General features: G+C 44.3%; 1 protein-coding gene across 9 annotated transcripts in view; it reads left to right on the top strand.

Moving 5' to 3' along the window:
- The window catches only part of LOC119437740 (sorbin and SH3 domain-containing protein 1-like), a 266,626-nt gene that overhangs the window by 239,862 nt on the left and 8,942 nt on the right, over positions 1-17,822 (top strand). For 8 of the 9 annotated variants that reach the window (XM_049660831.1, XM_037704713.2, XM_037704711.2 and 5 more), the window contains 4 exons: positions 1,604-1,646; positions 4,934-4,991; positions 7,933-8,000; positions 11,255-11,424. In XM_049660831.1, the coding sequence (XP_049516788.1) occupies positions 1,604-1,646; positions 4,934-4,991; positions 7,933-8,000; positions 11,255-11,423 (338 nt within the window). In that variant the 3' untranslated portion in view covers position 11,424. Of the gene's footprint in view, positions 1-1,603; positions 1,647-4,933; positions 4,992-7,932; positions 8,001-11,254; positions 11,425-14,348; positions 14,368-17,822 lie in introns of those variants that run through there. The other variant, XM_049660830.1, reaches the window with a different exon arrangement.

Below are 17,822 nucleotides of genomic sequence, written 5' to 3'. Positions count from 1 at the left end.
CACGGTCCGAAGGCGAGCGTCATAACCACTGCGCTATACACCCACGCTTGCAGAACGCGCATTAATGGGAACCATTTGGTTGCATTGTACTGACGATTGCAACACAACTTCCTTTTCAAGAGAGAAAGAGAAAATTAGAAAGGAGAGAGAAAGAAGGAGAGAGAGAGAGAAAGAAAGAGAAAGAAAGCCGCAGAAAGAAAGAAAGGGAGAGAGATAACCTAGCTACAACCAAGAGATGCAATCAATCGGCCAGCTTCGCTGTGTCTTCAGCTTTGCGTGGCCTAGTGCAAGCTTTCTTTTTTTTTTAACCACTGAGGAAGAAATGTCCATAAAACTGTGAAAAAATGCTTAGATTTCAAAGATTTGCACACAATCTCCCCTGAGATATGTGCTATGTTTCATGCTTTCATTTGCTTGAGATGTTATCAGCTTCTCAGGATATACAGGTACACTCGCCGATTGATAATTCGAACTCAGCGAGGACCACTTAGAAGTCTGAATAATCAAGAGTCCAAAGTAACTCAATTGGCTAGAAATGTCTTTATTTCACAAAAGCCCTGAAAAGCTTGCATGCCCATGCTTGCATGTGACCTGGTCAGTGTGTGTTTTGACCTCTGCCACGGTATTGCTACAGATAGACAAAAGTATGTTTGACACATGCACTGAATTTCCATCCCCTGGCAACTTGAACAGTGGTTGACCACGCTTTGACAGCCAAATAATTGCGGGTTTTTTTTGCAACAGTCATTGTTCGGCGTTTTCCTCACTTTATTGCCAACCTCGTCGGCATTGACATCGAAGGTGGAGTTGGCACCATTTGGCTCTACTGAACGATTCTGAGCAGCAAAAATTCGCAATAGCAACCAATAAGTTACCCGAGACTGTACTATAATAGAAAATAAATGGCATACCCAGGACTTCTTCAGTTTTTTTTCACTGCACATTCTTCAGGATTGGCCCACTTGACTGCACATAACTACGTGAACGACCCACGTTTCTAGACTGCACTATCTTTAGGATCAGCCCACCACATAACCACGTGCACAGACCATGTTCCTAGACTGCACACTATTTTTGGATCGGTCCACAAAGAAAGGCTAAAAATCTGGAAACTGATACAGAAAAGTGAAGATAACTAGCTAAGGAAGACATCGCCTTCACTATACTGTTGGCTACTTTGTCTCCCCGTGCTTTCTTCTACATCAGTAGGCATTGTTTGCAAACATGCTTTTTCATTCAGCACATTTTTTTTTTTACAAAACTTCTGCAGATGGCTGCAGAGCAAGTCATAAATACAGTCTCTTGCAAAAGTTCAAAGGGGACTGTTTTTGTCAGCAAAGCATGCCTGCTCCTTTACATTGGAACTATGATTTATTGGTTTCATTTGTGGCGAGGTTACAGTCCAGTCTCGCTGTAGCTGAGTGCCAGGGAGTGCACTGTCAACACATGGAATCTCACACACTTCTTTGATGAGTGTGGGGACTTTCACACTTTTCCAATGGACTACGGGCCTGTTGAAATTGTGTGTTTGTTTATGAAGCAAGAATTTCTTTCCACGTTTCTTTTAGCATCATGTACAGAGGTTTGTTTATATTTCTTACAGTGCCAACGACTGTGTCACCCAAGCCCCCTGCAAGTCCAGTGTAGTGAGTAGCCATTTCTACTTCATCAGCTTGCCTGCATCTTCTTTTTCCTTGTAACACTGTCACTGAAGCTACGGAGTTGTCAAATTTAGCTCCGTTTTGCTGCTGTCAATTTTTAATTGGAAGAGCCTTCTGGCTGTTTATTTTTCTGTGTGCAAATAAATTAACAAGCTCTGGTGCTGGAATCTTTACTCATATGAGGCAATCACTAGACTTTCAGCCATTCAGTGTCTCATCATTGTAAATAATGGTGAAATTTGTAGATTAAGCTCCCGTCATTGCTATGCAACCCCTTTCTTTCCATCTCTGAAGTAAAAATGAATAAAATCGCCATACTTTTCTGTTTTCAGAATGGACAGTTCTAGTGATGCTCATGTAGAAAAGGCACACAGAATACAAAACTCAGTGTGCGTGCCTTTTATCTGTGTCCAAGTCTTTAGCACTATTTTGTTTTAAAATGATTACTAGTGTATGTTTCCATATTAGTAGACTTCTTTACCAAGAAAGCGAAAGAGGAAACTGTGTATGGGAACTACGAGTCATGGAGTGCATGGGTAGGCAGCCCACTCAGTGAAGTGTGAACACGAGAAAAGATGTCAAACGGGCAACAGAACTAGAAGAAGAAATAGCAGAGCCAAAAGGAAAGTGAAAATGGGAAAGCAGCTTGAACTTCCGATGGAAACATTCTTATTGAAGGAAGTGGTTGTGTCATAATGAAGGGAACAGCAAATAACTAAAAGGCAGGCATTCATGATACAATGAGGGTGTTTCAAAAGTTAACAAGTATTGACTATATTTGAGGGTATTAAAACATAAAATAAATTCTGGGGTTCTGCGTGCCAAAATCATCATCTGATTATGAGGCACGCTGTAGTGGGGGACTTCGAATGAACTTTGACCGCCTAGGGTTTTTCAACGTGCACTTAAAACCGGGCACACAAGTTGTCTTTGTATTTCACCTCCATCGAAATGCAGCCACCACGAATGGAATTGAACCCGCAGCCTTGAATTCGGCAGTGCAATGCCAAAAGCCATTAAACCTTTATTGACAAGTTTGATACAGGCAACATACCAGAAAAAAATTTTTTTCTTGCCGAGCTTCAGTATTGAGTACGAAGTTTTCAGCTAAATGTCTTCGGCCAACACTGAATGACAGGCAGCAAGCGTCATTTGTTGATTTAGAGCAGGAAGGCGGACGAGGAAGAAGATGTTGGGCACGCGATTCACGCTTTTTTTTCTTTTTTTTGAGAGCACGGTCAGAGGAGACAGACCGATGCAAGATATCTGGCTACAGTGGTATCGCACATGTGAGGTAAAGCAAATAAAATGTACAGTCTGTTTCACACTTAGGAGAAAACTCGGAGCGCCTTGCAAGGCGCTCTGAGTTTTTCCCTAAGTGTGAAACAGACTGTACATGTATGGGTTACATATGATGAGAGATGTCTGTACGAATTCCAAACAAAGCCTTCGGTGGCTTGGAGTGAAGCCCACATCCAGATTTCTGCCTGGTGTTTCCCCCCTATTGCTGAAAAAGTTTTTACAAAATGTTTGTTCTTTTTGTAAATTATGCTTATTGTGTTTTGCACATTTAGATAGAAAATAAAAACTTTTTCTGGGTTTTTATATGTCGTGTCATTAAAGGGTTAAGCTACCACAGCGCTTTTTTGAGGGTATTGAGATATTATTAGATAAACAGATGATACATCTTTTTCTTTTCTTTTTTCGTTGTAACTGCTATTTCAACACATTTCTCGCACTGGTGACCAAGTTTTTGTTTTCCATCAGAATATTTCTTGGCCCTGGTCAGGTATGGATACTTTCACGACACTCTCATAGGCATCAAAATCTTCATCGCCTGAAAGCATCCTTAAACGCAATAAAATCATCCATCTATCTTGTTAAGGTGCAGTCTCACAAGCTGCAAAAATCGGGTGACTTCTCACAGACCCTAAGTGAAGAAAAGGGCAAAAGGCCCTGCCACCACCAAATTGTGTCCTCACCTTCTCTAAATATGCATCTTCTGTTTGTGTGACGTTCAAATGCCTGGTATGTGCATTTCAGTTGGGAATATCAATATGCTGTTACTTGTCAGAATGCCATCTTATTAAAATATTTGGGCACCAGTGCATGATGCCTTTCAACGTGCTAAATCTATTTATGTAGCTTGCAGTGAATGCATGGTTACGGTAGTCCAGACACTCCTTCTGTAGTGTAGTGAGCAGTCAGAGTTTTGTAAAAAGCTTCAACTGCTTAGGCACTGGGGTTAACTTTTTTTTTTCCTCTCTAGAAACAATGTGTGCACTTGCAGCACTACAGGTAGTCCCCTCATGGCACAGCAAGCAGAACAAAGTGGGTGGGGGAACGTTGATGATTATGTGCAATGGCTACGATGATGAAAATGCTACGCTTGCATGCACAATTGAAGTAGCTTAAAGGCACACTAAAGAATCAGTCTTGAATGTTAGGTTACCCTTCTCCTGTAATATAGTTCAGTGGCTGTGGTACTCTGCTGGTGATCATGAAGTGGCTGGTTTTATTTCTGGCTGTGGTGGCTGCATTCCAACAAGAGCAGAGCACTAGAATGCTCATATATGAAGATTTTAGTCCATAATAAAAGACCTCAGCTGGTCAAAATTAACCCAGAGCCCTCTGCTGCAGCATCACTCATAAACGTTGCATTGCTTTGGGATATTTTACTTACCATCAGTAAGTTAAATCAATTCAGGATTACCCTTCTCGAAAGCTTGCAACATTTGTGTTATGCCGAGAAATGGCTTAGTTCCAGTGAAAATTACAACACACGTGGTCACTTGTATAACTTCTTAAGCTGCGCCAATAATCTCTGAGGTTGCGCTGGGACAAGTGCTGCCACCTGGAGAGGGCACTGCACTTTTTCATGTAGAACTGAGTGCATCGGTTGCAAAATGCGTAGGGGTTGAAAAAATGCGAAGTGTGGTCGAGAACAGTGGGAAACTCACGGTCTCTCTCTCTTGAGTGGTAACTGTGAGAGATGTATGGTCTTTCCCTTTTGAGGCAGTGTTAGCAATACAAAACTTTTCACTTTCTTATATGTGGGGGTGAAGAATTTCTCGGCTACATTGAGAACTTAGGTTCTCAAAAATGAAGCCACTGAGTCGGTAAAGTTTGATAATGGAAAACTTGGCAGAACTTGGCATGCGTTCAGGAATTCAGCATCGCATTCTTTTATTAGCAGCCACATTTTGGTTCATTCCAAGCAGCATTGCAAAAGCTGACATGTTGCCTGCTTGCTTTTATCCCATTGTCACTAGCGGCCCCATTGTGAGTGATGCCCGACCCCAGAGGAGTCCAGCCAGCTACAGCCCGCAGGTGGGTTCCTCTGCTGTGTCACCATACTACTCCATACATTCGTTTATTTGGGCTTTTACGTACTGATTTATGAGGATTTGGTGGTGTATGCCTTATTTACTCGATTCCAACATCACTTCTTTTCCAGAAACGATTGACTAAAATTGGTGTACTCATTAGGACAGAGTATGAAACTGACTCTTCACTGGCGGTGCTCTTTCACCATTGGCATTAAGCCTGCCCTGCATGCAGCATTTTCTGCAGTGAAAAGGCACCATGTGCACTGTACTTTGGCACGTGCAATCCCTACATGCATTTAATGCAGGCGCGAAATGGTGTGGTGGGAAGGGCTAAGGCATACAGCATCTTCGCAGTGGCTGCTGCTCACTGCTTACTGCAGAAGGCACATTCGTGAAAAGCCACAAGTATCCCATTGATAAAAGTAATTCGTTTTTTGCTCAAAAACATGATTGGTCATTATGGGAGCAGTAGTTGAGATTTGTCATCGATGACTTGCCACTAGGTTAAGCCTGTTAGCCCATTGGCTACCAAATTTTACAAGAGCCGCAGGGCCCTCCGTACCAATTATTTTTGCTGCTTATGGGTACTACCCAAACTTCCACTGCCGCGGTCTACAAACATAATCTAAAAATTGAGAAAAATCTAACCTCCGCTGTAGTAGACAAGTAGTGCAGTGACAATCTTTTTAAATGCATATCATATATTGCTGGTTGCGTTCATTTATCAATAACTTTAAACCAACTATACCTCCCACGGCGGTTAAAGTAGCTCGGCTGTCAGGGGTCTTGTATTGCTTTGGTCAATTTTATTACACGCGTCCGGTTTAGGAAGCTTATCTGCAAAAAAACTCTGGAGTGCACACACACCACGCATTTATTTTCTCCTGATTTGGCCACAAGCTGGTACCCTGACGCTTGTGATTTGCATGCAGAAACGCACCGTGCTTATGCACGATTTGCACAAAAAGGATAAACAAATTTATGCATGTAAGTCGAAGGTTGTGTCTAGCAATAAGAGGAATTGCATTTTTTTTTTCTGGGAATGAAAACTGTCAGCACTGCACTTAGGAATTGAGGACATGTTTGCATCAAATAAATACATTATATGTACAGATTATGCGGATATTTTGACGATAGGCCTAGCGCTTTGCACCACACATGCCACTTGCTTCCCGTGTTCAACTCTTGTCACCTCAGCTGTTTCACTTCCTTACTTCTTAGTGGTATACCTGATAATGTGCATGCATATTCACGTGTATTTGTGTAAAGTTTAACCTGTGATAAATTGTGTGTGTGTAATAAGCCTCTTCCACTGAACAGGGCTAGCTTTGTCGTATCATAGCGATGGACCCATTATCTACTGCATTCACCATACCAAAGCTTCTGCAATTGAAGTGTGCCAGTGGTCAAAAGTTGAAGTTATTGCTACCAGCTAGAAGTAGCGCCAGTGGCACTGTACATTTGTACTTAGTGTGCAGGAAGAGTAAATGAGTGTTGTTGCCTGTATTATTCATTTCTTCCATACATGTGGATACATCCAACCAAGTATTAAGGCTGAACAAAGGTTAGGGCATTCCTTAGGTTGACATCGAAAACCGTGGTTGTGGCTGATCGAGCTGCAGCCCCTCACGACATAGACATGAATAGGATCTTAAGGGATGCCCATGACATAGGCAAGCTTACATGACATTTCGTTAAAACTGCGTGTCACAAACTGGCACTGGGACGTGGGTATGCAAGGATACAGGTGAGATAGAAAGCCAGCATTGGCCCCATCTTAAAACTGAAGTAATTTCTCCCTGGTTCTGCCATTTTAGCCAGAGCGCCAACCTTTTGTTGTATTTTCACTGTCGGTTTTATGGGCAGAATCCCCCTAGCCTTTCTCATAGCAGCTCCTTTTGTCTAATCACATCTGATGTAGAATGCAAAGGAACTTCAAGGGAGTCGGAAAGAGAAGATTTAATTTATCAATGAATGCAGGTGATGGCTGAGCACGCTTAGGCCCAGTGTTTAAGATTGGATATATGCAAAATGTTCAAGATTTTCGGGGCGACTGCTACCACTGGAAATACTGGCACTGCCATTAACATAATGTGACTTAAGGTATCACGTGGATACAGCTGTATGTTGAGCACGTCGGAAACACATGAGTGGGCTGCAAAGAATATTTTAGCCAAGTCATGCGAGCCTTAGGCACGCCATGGTTCACAGTGCAGCTCTGATACCGACACATCAAAGGATTAAGAAAGACTGAATTGCATGTACCTGTGGGCGACAGCCTTCTTGTTGCATAACGAAAGTATTTTTGATGAATTCCTAAAGCATTTGCACAACAATGGTTGCTTGTGTCCTGTCAAATGCTCATATGCGGCAGCCTAAAGCCCACAGCACAGTGTGGAGACATGCATTATGTGATAGTACATATGCTTGCAACAAAATTGAAACGTCATGTATTCACATGCATGCATACGTGCAATCATTCGCTGCGAATGCAGTTGTTACATTGACACATCACTAGCTTCAGTTATACAGATAGTATATAATATGAATATGTTTCACATTGTATGCTCTTGGCAGTTGCTTACCTTTCGTGCAAGGTGTGAGTTTGTCACACCCCATTGTGACGACTGCATAGTGGCCATGCACTTAATGTCGTGAAGAGACAACACCTGTAAAGCATATTGTTCTTTAAGGTGGCCCTGGACCATAAATTAAGACTAAAATTTTATGCAAGTAGTCCCTACAGAGCGAAATTTTGTTGCAGAGAAGAAATGTGAATGTGCTTGTTTTAAATAAGTAAGGAGAGGCTAACTCACAGCAAAGGTGGAAGTCCTCATAAGATTTTTTTGCTTTTTCTTTCACACTGCCCTAATTTTTGAAGAAGGGCATTGCATTGCAACATAACTTGCTGAGCGAGTGAGCCCATCTGCTTTTAATTCCAGGGTCGTCGCAAGGAGAGCCCCCTGCTGACATCTAGTGCTTTGCACGTGGACAGCTGCGAGCCTATATCGTAAGCATCAAATTGGCTTGTCTAGGTTGTAATCCAGCACAGCTGAAAATACTCTTTTCATCTTATTTCACACATTGTTATTGAATTACTTGATTAATTTTGTCTGCCTTGAAGCACCGCAGAAACATGACCCCTTTATATTGCCTGAGTACCCAGTTGGAAAAATCAGTCACACATGCCACTACATAGAGCAGAACTAAGAGAAGTCATGCACAGCATGGTTCACTGAGATGGCACCTGTCAGTAAAATAACCCCTTTTCATTGCCCTCTGTGAAACGGTGATGTGGCCAGCTTGCAGCTTGGTCTCGGAGATATCAGGCGTGCTGGGATATGATATCATCATACCATATCTTAGAAACTACCCGAATATTCAAGAGTGCATTTGCAAGCACTAGCTGTCATTTTTCTGTGACGAGGCTCATGGACATAGCAGTATAATGCTCTATATTATTGACCATGCAATAGTGAGCACTTCTTTTTTTTTCATTTCATTAGCATTTTCTTCTGTCTAATCTGTCACTGCACTTGATTTTGTGTAAATTCACGCACTTGTGTTATAGTGGACTACACAATTCAGGCGTGCTTTCTGCGTGCCGATGCACATGATGCATGCGCCCGTTGGCAGGAAAGTCACTTGGTTGCAAGCATGCACCAAACAGGAGGACGCAATAGCATACAACACCCAATGAGACTCAGGTTATTTAGTGCTAAAATGACGAAACACAGAAGAAGAGATAGAAACACAGACATGCGGTGCCAATAGCGTGCCATTTTGTGTGTTCAGGTCTCTTTTTGTGTGTGTCAAAATTTGGTGCTAAATAACATAAGTCTCGGCAAGCGCCAAGTGGCCAAAACCAAGACTCTGCTGACACCTGATAAACTGGGCAGCATCTTCCTGCCACTGCTCTTCCATGTCCAGGCTAGGAATTGCACACACGTTGAGTCCAATTCGGCCACCATGTCCTCTTCCTAAGGGAAACTGGTCCATGAGTAGACAATGTGCACCCGCCATGGTTGCTTAGTGGCTATGCTGTTGGGCTGCTAAGCACAAGGTCGCGGGATTGAATCCCGGCCACGGTGGCCACATTTCGATGTGGGCGAAATGCGAAAACACCCGTCCAAATTATTCCGGAGTCCCCCACTACGGCGTGCCTCATAATCACATTGTGGTTTTGGCACGTAAAACGCCAGAATTTTGAGCAGACAATGGGCAAAGCTCTTTCTGAATGGGAATGGCCTCACGACTGCCACAGGGAGATGAAAGCAGCAGTGTGACAACCACACGAGTGCGTCTCGCGTCTCGCGATTATTTCAACAACACTGAGCTATACCGACGCCTTGCACTGACTGAAAGCAAAAGAACTGCTTGCCACGTATACCGTCCTTTAAAAGAGTCCCACACGCACACATCGCAAAATGAAAATTAAATGCAAAGTATTATTGTGGCGACTTTCGAAGTCACATGACAAGTCTGCCCTTGACAATCAGCGCAAGGGCAAGTGCCTCAAATTGTAGAACATGTAATGCTATAAAATAATGTACTACCTATTAAAGGGATCACACAGCCAGTGCTAGTTGATAAAATTTGTCGAGTTAACGAGCATCAAATTAATGGTGTTTTGTTGTGCTGGCTTACTGGCCCATTTTTGTTCTTCCCAGAATTGTAATGCTTAAACATGTAAAAAATTATGGGGCAAATAGATGTATCTGTTAGGTAAGTTGTATTTTAAAAAGTTGATAATTGGACACCCATATTTATTCAATCTTTGATTTGGCTAACCTGTTTGTAGGCTCGTACATTAGATTCTCTTTATAGTGAAAACAAAGGGACCATCTTGCATGGAAATCTGTCATTCTCACCTGAAGTTCAGAGCAACTGGGCACTGAATCTGGAGGAGGCTAAAACTGAATTGTTGAACTTATCAGGTAATTCAGCTTAACAGAGTGTGTCTTAAAATCTTAATAGCAGTCCACTGTACTATGCAGGCTTGTCCAAGTTGTGCTAGTCTGCATGGAACTGCCGTTCGGCAGGATGCAGAAATTCTTAAGTATTAGAAGTATGTGAGCAGGGCCTTAGATTCTTTGCTGGTACTTTTCTGCTGCTTTTTTTAGGAGAGATTGTCCCTGAAATATGGATCCTGCTGGCAAGCTTTAGACGCATTAAGCAATTTGAATAGCACAAAACAAAACAAGGGCACAGGAAAACCAGCACACACAAAGGCCATGCATGTGTCTGTCAATTTTGCTTGTATCCCTGCCTGATTTAGTTCCCTTCACTTTTCCATACCAACTAGAGTGCCGTACACTTGATTGCGACTAATATCTTGAGAGAGACAAGTTTAGAAAATTGCCGTCTGCAGTGGCTAGAAGTAAGGAAATCGTAATCATCAGCGAAAAAAGAAAAAAATATTTTGAAGTCAACTACTGTTAATTCGACCCTGACTGGACCGACGAAACTGATCGAATTATTTGGCGAGCTAAATTAAAGATTATGCAGAAAAAACATCAAAACATACCGCCTGATTCATTTGGCAGTATTTTTCAGATTGTAACACACTCCCAAATCAAACGCACCCGCTTTGTATGTGCCGAAAGTTGAAAACTAACATGGAAAATAAAGCTCCTAAAAAAAAAGTAGAAATTAACGCTCTTAAAATTTTTTACCCAAAAAAATGGGCATGTGTCGAATATGTGTTGCTCAGTGGCGGCTGGTTTCCTAAAGTCATCTTCGCTGCAATACAGCCATTATGGGGCAAAGCATACGAATGTTGAGAACGTGGTTCTCGGCCCAATTTTCTTATAAAAAAAAGGCGCACCTTAGAATCTGGTAAATACTATAACCAGACATGTTGAGCTACTGCTATTGCTTGAAAATTTCCCTGGGGCAGGCCAAAAATAGTTGTTTATGAAGGGAGATGACATGTTCAACGCGTTCAATGTCCCCTCAGCTCTGCCGAGACAGATACCGCCCGTAAAGGGGCTGCTATTGGGGTCACCATAGGGGTCAGGCACGTGCATGCTGACTCGAATTATCAGGGTGATGACCACTTTTAGGATTGCAATGGCGAAAGTTTCAGCCGATATAAATGAATGGGTGCCCGCCGCGACCTACAGAGGGGATTGATTTAACAGAAAAATTGAATTATCTGGAGTCGAATTAATTTAAGTCAACTCTATCAGAGCGGCAGTCCTAATTGCATAGATTATCACGAGATGCAACTCACCTCTTGTGTGCATGCTCTGTGTGGAGCAGGTATCGTGTGCTGTACAGCTACCGGCCTCAGCACGAAGACGAGCTGGAGCTTCGGGAGGGTGACACAGTGCTGGTGATGGAGAAGTGCGACGATGGCTGGTACCTGGGAAGCTCGCTGCGCACGGGCCTCTTTGGTACCTTTCCCGGCAATTACGTCGAACGGATATAAGGTATACAAGACACTGATTACTTGATGGTCAGACTGTGTGACAGAACACCCGAGTTGTTGCGGGGGAGCGTTCAATTCGTTGGAGCAGTTTCTTTGTTTTTTAGAATATTTATTAGGAATACCAGTACACTGTAAGCTACAAAAAATGTGGCAGCCGTAGTGTTAGGTATCATGCGGGCCCCTCACCATGTTTAGGCATTGCAAGCAAGCAGGTCCTCACCCCCACTTGACATTTTTGAGCCCGCCATGTAAATCCAAAGCTAGTCTTGTGACGGGTCATTTGAAGCAACGAAAAGAGATCAATTTGCGCCTACGAACGCCGTTTGGAACGAGGGGCCGCCATGCGGTTTTTCACAAATATAGTAGACTTGAAAAAACAGTCATCCCATACACACTTTTGTTGGTCTGGCTGTTTGTTGGATTTCTGGGTGTTGTACGACCGCTGTGAATATATATGCATTGATTCCAGCACCAAACCATAACTTTAGTCACCAGCAGTCGATGACGCAGCTCCGATTAGGCCTAATGGGCTAGACAATGTGGCTGTGACAAAAATTCACCGCCGAGCGATGTGATACGGGACATAAGCCATCGCGGAAAGCTTGTTGCTAATATGTTCCAACAAGTAGCTCATCGGGAATAGGTCACGAGATCATGCATATGGGTTAGACAGGCGACCAGCCGGCAGCTACCACGAGCATGTGTGCATAGTTCGCCATTGTGCTTATACCGACATGTGGGCAGAAAGCTCCGAACTGTACGAATTTGCGTGCGTGAACACGCATATCCGATACGATCTACGTGCCTTCCAGTCGCTAATTTGCACGATCTTTGCACATGCTTTCGTACTTTTTATACCCACTGCTTTAGTTGTTCCCTCAGTCTGTACCACGTTAACGGTTTCGATCGGTCCCGTCGACCTAGTTGGACCTTGTACCAACAGAGATTGTGTGCCATGGAACGCTGTGTGTCAAGGCACTGACCACAGCGGAATATTAAAAAAAAAAACTAATAGTAGATACTCGATTTGCGAATCGTATTATTCGATCGTTCACTATTTGGTTCGTATTCGTATTATTTGAGTATCTGCAGAACCCTCCATTTTTGCTTTCCTTCAACATTTCAAACCTGGCTGCAGTACAGATAAGTTAACAGAAATGCAACATACAGTAGCCGACCGATTTTCCGGACTTCGCGGGGACTGAAAAATAGTCCAAAAAATTGAACAGTCTGAAAAACTCGTGCACCCCCCCCTCCCCCAAGAAAAAAAAATTATGAGGCTTAGAGCGGCTTCAGAAAAATGTCGCAGTTTCATCCAAAAGGCGGAGCATCGATTGCGATAACAAATTAATAGACAGCTATACGAAGTAAGGATGTTAATTTTATCAGCTGTATAAACTTGTAAATATGCGCTTACTAACTAAATAAGCACGGTGTCACGCGCGCACAAATTACATGAACACATCTCGCTCGGCGACCGCGGAAACTCGTTAAAACGTTGTAGGGAGAAAGCGCATCAGAAGCAGCGGGCAAATTGACCTTGGCGCTGTCTATTCTCTCGCTTCAAACAAAGAAAAACCAGCGCATACGAAGCTACTGGCACTCGGCACACGCCTTTTGTACCCATCGCAGATCGCTTTGTAGATGAGTCCCTGGCGGGCGCACACTTCGGCCACATAGCAGATCTCGTTCAAGATACGGTGCCTGCGTGGCAGCTCCATCGGCAGCAGCCGCAAGAGCTGAACGCAGCTCCCCACAATCTCCGTCGCCTTCTCCCTCCCCATGCCCCGCGAGTGAACAAAGTTCGGACACTTCGGACCGCCTTCCTCGCTCCCGTGTGCTTTGCTGGCTCACCCTCGCAAGCTTTCACCCGCACACAGTGTACGGCGCAACCGAAACTTCAAAAAACAAAATGACGATAGTGCTGAGCTGACCGAAAAAGGAAAAAAAAGCAAGTGCCCCTTTTTGGAATGTGTCGGCCAAGGAAGAGCAGGCATGGCGTCCGAGAGGAGAGCTTCGCGTGCGTCTACTAGTCTTCAAGGCTATACAGGGGCCACTAGAAGCCAAGCCAGCGGAAAAACCAACATGGCGGTCACCAGGATCGGGTAGCATGGCTCAGCGAGCAATTTAGTCCGGAAAATCGAACATTGGCTCCTAGATTCATCCGCAAAATCGGTCTCAAAAATGCATTAGCTCTATGGGAACCCTAATGGTACATCTATGAAGTCCGGAATATCCAACAAGTCTGAACTTTTGGAGTCCGAAAAATCCGTCGGCTTCTGTACTACTGTAAAATATACCGAATATTCAAAAAAACTAATAGTAGATATTTGATTTGTGAATCTGTATTATTCGAACGTTCACTATTTCATTTGTATTCCTATTACTTGAGTATATGTACAGCCCTTCATTTTTGCTTTCCTTCAACATTTCAAACCTGGCAGCAGTAAAGATAAGCTAGCAGAAATGCAACATATTGCTGTAGTAATACAGCTACAGCCCAAATGTGCAAGACGGTCTATGCAATACTGTTATCTAATATGCTTTGCCAACAAGATCTCTCAGCACATTTATTAGTTCAATAGGCCATGTTTTTTACCCTGAGACATAAAGTCTAGTTAATCCTTATTCAAACTGTGGCGTCACATTGCAACAGCTTCCTTTTTCTTTTTTTTTCATGTTGATTGTGCACATTGCATGCATCTACAGCACCATCTCGATGGGAATAATTCTGCCGTGTTGGTAGAATATTCTGAATTACTCTACGGACTCGGTATAGTGCTGCCAATATGATTTATGCTTGAAACTGATTGTAAACTGAAAGATTGCCTTAAACTTCAGCATGCCTGGTTCAGGCATTGCTAACTGGGGCTGTTGTGGTCATATACGCCACACATTGTCATCGCTATTATGGTACGTGTGAAGGTGACAGACCTACGTGTATCAGACCCAATCAGCACAAACCATCAACTAAGTATTCCAGGAAAAATCTGCATACCTCTGAGGTTCACTACTACTTTTTGTCATTTCTATGTCAAATACTTCCATTTTGATGACTAAGTATTTTCCACACAATGATGATGATGTGGCATTGCTTGGCTAAAAACATTGTGGCAGTATTTACATATTTAGTCAAGCAGGGTCAATGTGGTTGCTGCGCACAAGCTCACAGAATGGGTCGTAGCTTTGCACCAAAGTGTGCTCTCCTTACGTTCAGCAGGAGAGCTACATTATCTGAAAAAAATTGTGGGTGTCCTTGGAGTTGAAATTGGCAAGTTTCATTGTAGTCAGAATTATTTGTATGCCTGCCAACATGTGCTGCTGGCAGGTTTTAATCAGGGATGAGAGTTTCCCCAGTGCCTTGAACAACATGCCTTGAGAAGCCAGCAGCAATTTTACCATTGCCATTGTACCATTGTGCATCGCCATTGTACACTGAGTATTGTTACATTGGCCATTGTACCATTGCCATGTTGCCATTGTAGCATGGGGTTTCCGTCGGGTTCTTGAGTATGTGTGTGCATGAAGCCTCATGTTATGACTGAGCAATACTAGTTGTTCTGATGGCACAGTGCAATAAAGCAGCTGCCGTGAATCGGTTTTGCCAGATTACATAATAAGTGAACGTACACAAGATCAAAATGTGGTCGCATGTAATATACAGTGTAGACCGCTTATAACATAAGTCGTGGGAGTTGTAAAAATCCGCGCTATAAGCGCTACTGCGTTATAACCAAAGCATGCTTTTTTCGGCTTTTGCTTATGCCAAACAGGCAACCCCCCTTTCAAACACAATTTATTATATATTTCACCCACACACACATGCAACACAATCGCAACACAGCACAGAAACCAAGTTCTCCCGACAAGTGCGGAATCAGCGGAAGAACGCTGCTATTTTCGTCTGGAGACTGGTCTTCACGCGCACGCCCACGCTCCCATTTCTGAAAAAGAAAAACGAAAGAGAAAGAAATGAGTGTGTTACCAATCTACCCGCACTCCGCGCACCCTGATTGGACGCTGCTATAGTGATGAAAACACACGCCCTTCTTCCTCCAGTCTCCCGCCCTTCTCCTTTTTGTTTCGCTTTTTGCCACTGGTCCCCACGCGCGTGCCCACGCTCCCACTCTGGGAGAAAAAAAAAGAAAAAAAAAAGGCTGTATGCTGCTGTATGCCGTATGCTGTACGTGCGAGTGAAAGCACGCGAGGGACGCATGCTTTCACGGAGAGCGAACTTACGGCGGAGAGCAAACGCAACGACTCTCGTCGTGCTGAAGGCCGTGGGGGGATGCGAGGGAGGGAGGCGACGTTTAGCTGCGGCGCTCAATGCATATCTTGCGGCCGGGCGCAAGGGGAACTGGTGACTCAATCTCCCACATGAAAGGAGGAAAGCGCGAAAGCAGTGCGGGAGAGAGGGGGCACGGCTTTTACTCGGCAAGCCACCGCGTAGTTGTACTTTGCACGGCTGAGGGCTGTCGCGTGCACCGTATCTTGAAAGCGATCTCCACACTGCTCTGAACTTGGTACAGTAAAAGCTCGTTAATTCGACTCTCGTTAATTCGGACACGTCCTTTGGTCCCGGCAGGTGTTTGCATTACTTGGTACAGTAAAAGCTCGTTAATTCGACTCTCGTTAATTCGGACACGTCCTTTGGTCCCGGCAGGCGTTTGCATTATTTAATGCAATGAAACTCGTTAATTCGGACGTATTTGGCCGCACATCGGTTAATTCGTACAACTCTCGGTGCTCGGCGAGCCCGGAGTGCCGCAAATGTGCGACGAAAACGAGCCCTAATTAGAGTGTACTCTACCATAACGGCGTTAGCGTCCACTGAAACGAAGCGACGGAGTTTGCATCGCCATAACCATCCGTGGAAATCGTACGGGAATGACAGCAATTCCAGAACGCTTCGTGCCTATTTGAGCCTTTAAAGCTCTTATTCTTGCGTTTGCCGGCGCACATAGCAGCGCGTTGGCCGCGTGCCTTCAAAACTGCGTAGTCTCCATCTGTGATCGCGTTGATAGCTGCCGCGGTAGTGGCAAAAAGTAGTTTCGTTTTCACTCAGTGTCCGTGCCGACAGGGAATGGAATACGAACTCCTTGAAAAGCAAAAAAAGAAAATAAATTTGAGCCTTTCCACGCCGCCGTGCGTTGTTTTGCATCCTTCTCCGCATCGCCAGTCTCGTGCGCCTCAGTCCCGTTGCCCTTTCGCCCCTCCGAACACGAATGGTTAAGCCATGCCCCCTCCGAAACATGAATGGACCGCGCCAACTGCGCTGGTGCTGGCGAAGCGCCGCATATCGGCGAAATAATAGAGCCAAAACAATGTTAGCGTCCACCGAAACGAAGCGACGGAGTTCGCATCGCTGTAGTCATCACTAAAAATCGTACTGGAATGACAACAACGCCGGAAGGCTTCGTGCCTATTTGTGCCTTTAAAGCTTGCGTTTACCGCCGCGCATAGCACCGCGTGCCTTCATGACAGCGTAGTCACCATCCATGATCATCTCGATAGCGGCCGCGATTCCGTCCGCAGCTGTTGCGGAAAACAGTAGTTTCGTTTTGACTCGGTACGCACGTCGGCCGCGTGCCTTCATAAGTCGGTAGTCGCCATGCATGATCGCGTCGATATCAACCACGGTTTCATCCGCCGTTGCAGCAAACGGTAGTTTCGGTTTGACTCTGCGTGCGTCGGCCGCGCGCCTTCAGAACCGCAAGGTCGCCGTGCATGATCGCGTTGACAGCCGCCGCGGTTGCGGCAAACAATAGTTTCGTTTTTACTCAGTGCAAAGCTGTCGAGGATGAAGAGCACCGTGTACATCGCGATGGGCGGCGACATTGGCGAAAAAATAAACGGGATGTGCGTGCGCTAGTGAAAAGCGCGTCTCAGATGAAGACGCGCGCCGCAGCCGCGATGTGAAGGAAGTCGCGAGACCTTCGCCACTGCGAGCTCTAATCAGTCATGAGATGACGAGAATTGCACCTTCCGCATTATGTTTATGCAAAATAGAAACAGAATTTGCTGATTCATACTGCAAATAAGAGCGTGTTGACGTAGTAAGCATTTGTTTATTGTTTTCTTGATACCCTCGATAATACTACATTCGGTTAATTCGGACATTTTTTTCGGTCCCGTGAAATCCGAATGAACAAGCTTTTACTGTATATGCTGTGCTTTCGCCGTTGAGTTTCTGTTGAAGTGATAGACCAGGCGAACTTTCGGTCGCTGCTCCTGCTGCGTTTTCTCATGCCAACGATTTTACAGTGCTTGTCTGCAGTCGTCGAGTGCGATCTATTCATGTTTGCTTGTGTGCACTGACACCACGCTTGTTAATTCAGTGAGTAAGCGGATGTGTCCAAGTTTATGCAGGCGATGAAACTACTATCCTTACTCCATATA

This window comes from Dermacentor silvarum, chromosome 1, assembly GCF_013339745.2.
Source record: "Dermacentor silvarum isolate Dsil-2018 chromosome 1, BIME_Dsil_1.4, whole genome shotgun sequence".
NCBI classification, from domain to species: Eukaryota; Metazoa; Arthropoda; class Arachnida; order Ixodida; family Ixodidae; genus Dermacentor; species Dermacentor silvarum.
This window is presented reverse-complemented; position numbering and strand designations above follow the sequence as displayed.